The sequence below is a fragment of the Benincasa hispida genome, chromosome 12 (genome assembly GCF_009727055.1).
Source record: "Benincasa hispida cultivar B227 chromosome 12, ASM972705v1, whole genome shotgun sequence".
Taxonomy (NCBI): Eukaryota; Viridiplantae; Streptophyta; class Magnoliopsida; order Cucurbitales; family Cucurbitaceae; genus Benincasa; species Benincasa hispida.
Genome location: NC_052360.1, coordinates 65,135,414 through 65,146,160, shown reverse-complemented (window position 1 = coordinate 65,146,160; position 10,747 = coordinate 65,135,414). Strand labels below are relative to the sequence as shown.

The 10,747-nt window shown below is 29.7% G+C and overlaps 1 protein-coding gene across 1 annotated transcript; it reads left to right on the top strand.

Annotated features, from left to right (window-relative positions):
• Window positions 1-4,085: 4,085 nt before the first annotated feature.
• On the top strand, window positions 4,086-6,185 carry LOC120067194 (delta(8)-fatty-acid desaturase 2). Its single transcript, XM_039018683.1, has one exon. It carries the CDS (start codon window positions 4,518-4,520, stop codon window positions 5,859-5,861), a length of 1,344 nt encoding a protein of 447 aa, XP_038874611.1. The 5' UTR covers window positions 4,086-4,517; the 3' UTR covers window positions 5,862-6,185.
• Window positions 6,186-10,747: the final 4,562 nt, after the last annotated feature.

The following is a 10,747-nucleotide window of genomic DNA, read 5'->3' as shown; positions in this document are numbered from 1 at the left end:
AATAATATTAAAAAATAGATATTTTTATTCTTAAAATAAGGAAACTAGAGTCCAATTTTTATCTATGATTTAATGGGAAAAAAAAACTAAAAATTTAGCCCTATAATAATTTTAAAAATTAGATTTTATTCTTATAATGTGATAAAACCTCATACCTATCCTTTATAATTTAATAAAACTCGTATACATGATTATTAAAAGGTTTTTAACTAAATTATAAATGGATTAAAAATATTTTCAATCCTTAAACTTTCATAAAAATAACAATTTAATCTCTTACTTTGTTTTGTAATGATTTAGTCCCTAAATTTTTAATTTGGTTTTAAGTTAGTCCTTAAATTTTATAATATAAGAATTTAGTATTTATATTTTCAAATTTATAACAATTTAGTTTCTATGATAGAAATCAGAGTTAAGATTTAATAAGTTTTATTATATAAATAAAATACAAAGACTATATTATAAAATAATAAAAATTGACATCTATTTTGATAAATTTATTTGTATTAGAGATTAAATTATTATGAATTTAAAAATATAATGATTAAATTATTATATAATAAAATTCGAAATTAAATTATTATAAAATTGAAAATATAGAAATTAAATTGTTATAAATCAAAATTAAGAAACTAAATTATTATTAAGACAAAGTTGAGGGACGAAAAGTATTCTTAACTTATAATAAAAACTAAATTTTAACTATACTTAAATTATATAAACAAAAATCTATAATCTTATCAAGAAATGACAGCGGTCCAACAAAAATAGAGGAATTTAAAAACAATGGGAGGACTGAGTATAATAAAAGAGTTAACTCCAAAAAAAAAAAAGAAAAAAAAACAGCTGGGAATGACTGGCACCTCCTCCAAAAATATCTCTCAAAATATTAATTTTTTAAAAAGGAGAAACAAAATATCATCCCACCCAAAAAACAAAAAATAAGAAAAAAAATCATGTGTCGTTCGGCCACAGAAATATTCTCTGTCCTCGCATCTCAGCCGTCCATTCTTTAATCTTATCTTCACACGAATTTTACCTTGACGGGGTTGTTTCTCGACCAGTCATCGACTCACTACGCACGATACTACACGTTACCAAAAAATTCGTTGTCTCTCTCTTTAACCGACTCTTATTATTTTTTAGTTTTAGTTTATTATTACTATTATTATTATTTGTTTGTGTCCGTTTAAACTCCGTGATGTCCTTTTGTCCCCCTTAATTTAATAATTGAGTGGGATCGAATAATTATAAAATAGTGATATAACTATAAATATAATTGGTATCTTATGTTAGATTTGACGAATATACTCCTTTAATTATACCAGATAAAAATGAAATCTCTTACTTTGACGTTGATAGTATAAATTTTATATTAATTAAATTTGATATATTTAATGGATTCATACAACATATCTATTTTTTTTCAACAACAAAATTTATTTTATTGTATTATCCGATGATGTCAATTTTGACCAATAAAAAATATATTCAACCTTTATATAACAACAACGATAAATTTATAATTTGGAGAGTAAAAAATCTACAAAATAAAGGAAAAATGGTTATGATATCTAAGTCATTGTAGAATAGAACAGAAGTCGGAAGTTTATGTTCTAGATTAAGATCTAGATCTTAGATTCGTTATAATGATGTATTTATAGATAGAATGAGATAAAATTTACCTTTACCTCTTATGATAAAATCGATCTTTGTTAATCTCAATAAATTAGGATCGGATATGATTAGACAAATCTACTTTATCTTTTAATCTTTTCTTGATTTTGGGCTTATTTTATAAGGTCTAAATTCATCTATAATATTTAAAATGAAAAATTTATAATATTAAGGTAATATCTACCCATATCATTTATATGTAAAATTTATGTTACTTTTAGAAAATTCATATTGCTTTTGTTCACACTATAGAGGAATTTTCTTTACGCATAATTTTGTTAGATTTATTGTTTGCTTGGGGTTGATGCGATAGATAATAGTTTTCACACTATTATCGCAATAAAGGAAAATTTATCATATCAAATCAATCCTCATCTAACTAAAAACCATATCATATCATTAATGACACATACAATAGTCATTTAACTCATGGCAGTAATAAAAGAAAAATAAAAGAACTCTTCACCAACCTCAATTTAAAGTTAAGAGTGCAATAGGAAGCTTTGAATGTCTAAGAAGTAAATAAATAGAGGGAAAATTAAAAATAAAAATAAAAATAAAAAAACTTATGAAGTACGTGATAATTATAACTACTCCTTAAATGTTCCATTTTAAAAATTGAACCATCAAACTTACATAGGTATTAAAATTGGGTCAAATTGAACCTCAAACTTAAATAATTATATTAATTGTAACATTTGTGTAAATCTTACGATTTAATATTTATCATTTACAAATCCAATTTTTATAATTATTGTAAGTTTGAGGGTCTAATTTTAATATTCGAGAAGTTTAGAGACCCAATTTTTACTGTTGAAAGTTTTAGGTGCAATTACAACTATCACCGTATTTTAAGAATGGTGTTTGCAATTTACCCTAAATAAAATTAACAAATCTAATCATGGTTCAACTCTTTCTTTCTTCTTTCTTTTCCAGCTAAACATCTTAAAGTGTAATTATGCCTCAAATAACATCAAGGTGGGATGGACTTCTTCACCTAATCTTACAAGATGTGAAATGTTGACCCTAATCGAATCATTTAATTAAGTTAGAGATGTTTGGGAGTGTTTTTGAAATTGTTAAAATCAATTTTTTCATTTTCAAAATCATTGTGAAAACATGTTTAAAATTATTCAAAATTACATTTTATTATAAAAAATTATATCTAAAAATATAATATTAGATATTAAATTAATTTTAAGTGGATGTAGACATGTTTTATAATATTTTTTAATGAGCCAACTAAATGATTAATAATAATAATAATAATATTATTATTATTATTATTTCCTTGCCTAGTGTGCACGAAATGCACCTTTCTTTTATGAATTGTTAAATCTCTTGGCACCACAACGAAAAATTAGAAATTCAAAACTCGTTGAACTCACAAAAGAAATATTAAATAATGAAAACTTGGTAGGGTTGAGAGATCAAGTTTAAAATATTATATAATATTTTTATAGTTAAAATATTATTTTTGTTCCAACATTTTTAAATATCAAAATTTAGTCCTTAAACTATCAATAAATCCATTTATAAATTGTGAAAACATGTTCACATTATATTTTATCTCAGGTAAAATAAGACAGATATCAATTTATACTCTTAAACTTTGAGAGTTGCATCAATTAAAACTGTGAATATTAATCCAAATTTCGAACTTTCGTAAGTGTACCAATTTACATTATTTTACAAATTTTGTGTAAGTAAGATAATGTGAAACTTATGCTTTTGAGTTAAATTATCTCCATTTTTTTATAGGCCAATTAATGTAGACATTTCATTACTATTACTTTTAAAAACTATCCATACATTGATTCTTAACACATGTGTAGATTTTGTCAACAGTTGGTTTTATAGAATGAATAATTAAGGTAGATGTATGTAGGATTCTCAAATGAAATTTTAATTAAGAGTCTAAACTGGTCAATTTATGAAAATTTTAAAAATTAATTGATATAATTGTAAGTTTCACACGAAGTTTTTCCAAACAAAAAGTAAAGAAAGGTGTAAATTGATAGATTAACAAAATTTTAAAATTTAAATTGATATAATTATTAGTCTAATATGGGTACAAATTGATATTTTCCATAAAATTTATTATTATTTAACCAATTTTGGTTTAAAAAATTACATACATGAATTAAAATGTAGTTATTTTTTTAGATAATTAAGAAGCTTGTTTTTAAATATAAAAAAATGAGTCAATTTATTATCTATCGTGTATCAGAGTCCAATATAGATAGACAATGATATTTTATTAATTCCTTTTAACGAGAGAGGAGTTCAAATTTTTTTAGATGAATAAAATGCAATAGAATCCAAAATGTAGGGAGGAAAGTTGAATTTAAAATCAATTTGTATTTTAAAAAGGAATTTAAACACAGAAAGAGGATATTTGAGTGAGCCGCGGGTGAGGTTAAGACGGAGGGAAACCGATTTGAGATGCGGGGGAAACGCCCCTAAGGCCTAAGCCCAGGTTTAGTTTTGTACCGTGTACTTCGCTGTTAACAATCACGACCTCTTATTATTCTCTGTTCATTCGTTTGAATCCGTTTCTTTATTTTCTATATTAAAACCTCCAAAATGCAACCTGCAATTCAGAAAGAGGGGTTCACACTGTTTTAGATTCTGAACCGATCGAACCCAATTTCCCCTCTCTTCTCTCCAAATAGAGGGTTGCATTTTCCCAAGCAACCCCACAACAAAAAAAGAAAAGGGAAGAAACTGCTTCATATAGCTTTGATTTTCATCTGGGTTTCCCTTTTTTTCTTCCTTTGATCCCTTTTTGTTGTTATCCCCTTACCCCCATTACCGATTTTTGAAGGTCCGGTTTCGATATGGAGGTGGAGAAGAAGTACATTACCTCTGAGGAGCTTCTCAAGCACAACAAACCAGGAGATCTATGGATCTCTATTCAGGGTAAGGTTTATAATGTCACAGAATGGGCTAAAGAACATCCTGGTGGTGATACGCCTTTTCTCAATTTAGCGGGTCATGATGTTACCGATGCATTCATCGCTTATCATCCTGGCACCGCTTGGGCGTATTTAGACCGCTTGTTCACTGGATTTTATCTCAAGGATTTTCAGGTCTCGGAGGTTTCTAAGGACTACAGACGGCTTGCTTCTGAATTTTCTAAACAAGGTTTGTTTGAGAAGAAGGGGCATGTTACTATGTATTCTTTGATTTCTGTTGCTGTGATGATGTTTCTTGTGGTTTATGGGGTTTTGAAATCTGAGAGTGTTTTGGTTCATTTGGTTTGTGCTTTGATTTTGGGTATGCTTTGGATCCAAAGTGCTTATGTGGGTCATGATTCTGGACATTCTAATGTAATGTCAAGCCGTGGATTTAACAAATTGGCTCAAATTTTGTCTGGGAATTGCTTGACGGGGATTAGTATAGCCTGGTGGAAATGGACTCATAATGCTCATCATATCTCTTGCAATAGCCTTGACCATGATCCAGATCTTCAACACATCCCAGTTTTTGCTGTTTCTGCTAAATTCTTCCGGTCTTTGACATCTCATTTTTATGGTAGGAAGTTGAAGTTTGATGGCTTGGCTAGATTCTTCGTTAGTTACCAGCATTTCACATTTTACCCTGTGATGTGTGTGGCTAGAGTGAATCTCTTTGTGCAGACATTGTTGCTCTTGTTTTCCACTAGGAAAGTCCCTGATAGAGCATTGAACATAATGGGGATTTTTGTGTTTTGGACATGGTTTCCTCTTCTGGTTTCCTATCTCCCTAATTGGTCTGAGAGGGTCATGTTTGTTCTTGCAAGTTTCGCTGTATGTTCTCTTCAGCACATCCAATTTTGTCTCAACCATTTCTCGGCTAATGTTTATGTTGGGAAGCCCACTGGGAATGATTGGTTTGAGAAGCAAACAAGTGGGACTTTGGATATCTCTTGTTCTACTTGGATGGACTGGTTTTTTGGTGGATTGCAGTTTCAGCTAGAGCATCATTTGTTTCCAAGGATGCCCAGATGCCAGTTGAGGAAAATCTCTCCAATTGTAGTGGAACTTTGCAAGAAACACAATCTTCCTTACAGAAGTTTGTCATTTTGGGATGCTAATGTTCGCACCATAAAAACTCTTAGAACAGCTGCTTTGCAGGCTAGAGATTTGACCAACCCTGTTCCTAAGAACTTGCTTTGGGAAGCTGTGAACACCCATGGATGAAGATGAAGATGAAGATGAAGTTGAAGATGAGGTCAGATCTTTCATAGTTCTTATCTAGACTTCTCGAGCATGGTAGCAAGTTCTTCTTTTGATTTTTTTTTTCTCTAGTTTGTTTTATTTTTGGTGGGCTTACTGTTATTTTTCATATTTTGGGCCTCTTAGGATATGTCTGAAATGCTCTAAACACTATATTTTGCTTCCTCTTGTTGGTTCTTTTATTTGATTATTACAAAGTTGCTTTGAATTCTCTCTGCTGAAACTTCTGAATTGATGAAAAATGCTATATAAAATCCAACCCAATCCCATGGTCTGGGTTTCTTTGAATTTGAACTTCCCTGTTTTAGAATCTACAGCAATGGCGTTTCTGAACTTCATGTTTATCTAGAAAGAGAATATGCCATCTTTAAGATCCGATTGTTGTGGGTTACTGTGAAAAGGACTGAGGCTGTCCCCATTTGGACCGTTGTGTCTTGTGATTACGAATCGTTTCTTTTATGTTCCGTTGTTGCTTTGTTGAGATTTTGAGTTGAAATGGTCTGTTTCTATTTTACCAGAAGGGTTTTGGCCCTACCACACACATGGCCACCTCACTCCCTTACTCTGGCCTGTCTAAGGTGTGGCTCACCACTCCCCTTCTCTTCTTTTTAGGTCACTTCTTGGGTCGTGTAGAGCGCGGTTTGAGTGTAGGCGGTTTGATTTGGTTCGGTTATGTGATTCAAGTAAACTTATTTAAAAATTGTACAAGTAAAATATGGTCAAATGAGACTTTGAAGCCTCCATACAAGTCTAAAGAGTACTAGAATCTTTATTGCATTTATGAGTAAATTAATTCCAATTTTGACAAGAAAAAGAATATCTTCTTGATCTCTTGTATAAATATTGGTAAATTTGTTTCCATTCTTTCAATGATTCAAAAGTTAAAACTAAGCTAATTTAGGTCACGTTTAAATGGTAATAAAAGTGGCCCCTATTTGATTACCTTTGGTATTGTTTATTTGTGATTATCATTCACAGTGACCCCTATTTGATTACCTTTGATATTGTTCATTTGTGATTACCTTTCGGTACACATGACGTTCACTTCCAAATCTGTAATTAAAAAAAAATGCAAACTCATTGAGGAGCGGCCGTCCGTTAGAGTTACAATTATTTAATGTCTTTAATATTTTCATTACCGTTTGACCTTAAGAGATAATGGTAATGGTAATTGTAAATGTGATAAAATTACATGACCGGTCATTTGTCAATACTATTAAAACTTGTCTCCTTCAATAAATGTGTTTGCACCCAATTTTTGAAGAAATTAAGCAACCATAAAAATAAGATGAATGATTTTCAAGATTGAATAGAAGTCTTCAAAGACTTTATATAGAATGATGATTGGACCAATTTTGTAGTTTGATTAGATTAATTGTTGTCATTATGTAATCTGATGGGATAATTTATGTAGTTTGATCGGATTAATTCATGTCATTGGATGGGAAATGGTGGTATTTTAATTGGACCAGTTCATGTAGAATCTCTAAGATACGTATGTTGTAGTTTAACTGAATTAACTTTTGTCATGGTATAATCTGATTGGATAGATCAATGTCATTGGATAAACTTTGATTGGAGACGCGCGTAATTTGTAATTGGTCTTAAATTAAATAAATAATTTTATCATTTAATAAAGATGATGATGTGCAACATTGTTAACAAACTTATTAGTCAATGGCCAAAATAAACCTAGTTCAACGGATGTACTTTCAACTTCGAAGTTAGAGGTTTGATTTGCTCTCTCTCATTCATTGGCCATGGCAGATCATACATTTAACTTCTCCTCCCACGTTCTTCATGATTTAATGCAGTATCAAATTTACCCCCTAATAATTAATATTGATTTTGTTATACACTTGTACTCTTAGGTATATCATCGATATACTAGTCTATTCATATATGCAAATATGTAAGTAGTGAATTTCAAATACACCAACCACTCTATTGCTTTGAGCTTTGACAATATATAAACAACGGAAGCTTAACCTATAAGAAAACGTAAAAAAACTCAATTTTGCTACATCGTTGATACACTTTGACAATATATAAACAACGGAAGCTTAACCTATAAGCAAACGTAAAAAAACTCAATTTTGCTACATCGTTGATACACTTTGGGAATGTTTGAGGGAAGGACTACTTATGACTATGATAACCATCTCTTGCTACAATAAATATTATTTTGTAGTCTCCAATTAGCACTATTTTAAAACTATTATTTGCTACCGTTTTTACTATTTTACATTCATCATTTTTTTATTCTTTACAATAGTGTTTACTATTTACTCCTTAAACTAAGATAATTTACACCTCAAACACATACTATTATAATCCAAACTAAAACAATCTACACCCCAAACAAAAACTATTATAACCCAACTATAATAATCAACTCCTTGTCTAACGTCCACTTTATACTTCATATTTATTATACCAGTCATATCACTCAGAGGGCATTTGGGGTGAGGAGATGAGATGAGATAAGTTGAGATATGAACTCAACTCATTGTGTGGGAGGTCAACTTTGTATATCGTCGACATTTTATACCATGTCCACCAACAACGCACTCAACCCTCATCACAATCGATGCCTTGTTGTTCAACTCCGACAGCCAACTTTGGCGACCACCTCCGACGACCACCTCTGATGGCCATCTTCAGCGACTATCTCCGACAACCAACTTCGACGACCACCTCCGATAGCCAACTCCAGAAACCACTGCCTGCAGCCAACTCTAGCAACATCCAACCACCACTAGTGACGGCCAACTCCGCGATCTCCAATGGTGGCCACTCCACCAACTTCGACGACAATGATTTTAAATTATGACTACTTCAAGTTTAGCCTTTGTTGACACATGAGCCTTTTGTTTTGTTGATGTTACGTGACATAAAACCGTCAATAAAACTTTAATTTAAAGCTTAAAAATAATTGTTAATTTTAAAATACATATAAAACATCAACAAATGTTTATATTTAAGTTAACACACAAAATTGTCAACAAAAACACATTTGTTGACACAAAAGTATGTAAGTTCCGTCAAAAAGTTGAACTCCCGATTTTTTTATTAGTTCATAGATTATAGTCGTTTTTTTTTATAGTAATTTAACATTATAAAATCACTTTTATCATGTAAGAAATCAAAGAAACTTGTGTGTAACAACACTTTTTGAGAATTGTCTGTTATATGAGTTTTTTTATCTTAAAAAGTTTTTTTCAAAAGTGTTAAAATAAAAATGACTTAACTAGAAATGTCACATGCATAAATTTGTAAAAATTGCTTAATTTTTTTTTTTTTTTTTAAAAAGAATTGCATGATCCAAAAGTATAACCTGAACCCTATTTCCTAAAACTCCCAACAATACATGTATGTTTAAAAAACAAAAAAATAAAGTGCAATCTATAGTTTATTATTATTATTATTATTTGTAGAATTATTGGATAAAAAAGTTTTCAAACAAAAATATTCATCATAAAAACAGATTACTTAAATAAAAAATTCACTAGATACTCCTGACATATGAAGTCAACATCCAAATATCTAAAACACAAATATATGAACTCTACATGCGTATAAACTTCATAGACATGTGAATTCTAGATATATGAACTCAATTCAAAGTGCCATAAACAACCTCTCATGTAATTATATATCATTTTTATATTTCATATGTGTGTCTGTATGACCATGTGTGTTTGTTGTAAATTAAGCATATTTTTTAATTTTTTTACAAATAATTTTTTCAAAATACACACGCTTCAAAAAGAGGTTGCCAATATACATACATGATAAACTAATAAAATATAAATACATGTTAAATGAATGTTGATAAACTCGTGAAGTTCATGTTTAGTGAATGCAAATATATTACTAATATACCTAATAAACTACTAAAATGTATATCGATGCACCAATGTTGTACCCGAAAATGTGTGTTAAACTAGCCTTCTAAGGTTAATTGAAGCAAATCACATCATGTCATGAGGCAATCCATGATAATCTCCTTTTTAGTTTTATGTTTTTTTTTGTTTGTTTGTTTTTTTTCAGTTTCTCAGTTTTAGTTTTCACCTTCTTTAAAAAGACTTGAATTGCTAATCAAATTGTAATAACAAAATACAACCTTTTTGAAAACTATAGTTCATGATGGGGAATTACAAATAACAGAGAAAAATAAAGTAAATATTGAGAAACAGACACCTAAACAATTAGGTTGAGAAACAGATATTTTGCTATCTTTAAGGAGATTCAAGCACTCTACAGTGTATATTGAATTTATTTATACCAACAACCGATGATATAGATATTCTCTGACTTGTCCCCTCCAGGATACAACAACCCAACTGAAACGTTGTGTAGCTCAAACCACTCTACACTGAAAGGTTGAGCTTAAAGCTCCACAACTAAAACACCATTCTTTTGGTCAATTGCTCTTAAAAGAGCTAATAAGAAAAAGAGAGAAAGATATGTTGAGTATTGTTGGTATATTTTGAGAGCAATGCGAGAGACTTATTTATAGTGAACTTGGATCTTGAGTATTTAATTCAAAAGCTTAGTAATAAATATATAATGTTTTAACATATCTTAAAATTATATTTTTCATTTTTATTGAAGAAAAACACAAACTTTTAACTCAACATTTAACATTTAAAAAGCTACTAAATATTAAAAAAGTTACAACATTCCCCCACTCTTTTTTAATATTTAAAAATAAATATCAAAAAAAAAAAAAAAAATTGGCCAAAAGAAAGATAATTAATAAATGTGTGATTCTGTATTGAACCTTTATTAGTGAATTAATAATCTCTATTTCAACGTTAGTAGTCGTCTCTAACTTCAACCATAAC

What these genes read in the sequence shown, in the direction of transcription:
- LOC120067194 (XM_039018683.1), top strand. Translation starts at nt 4,518, where the DNA reads ATGGAGGTGGAGAAGAAGTACATTACCTCTGAGGAGCTTCTCAAGCAC.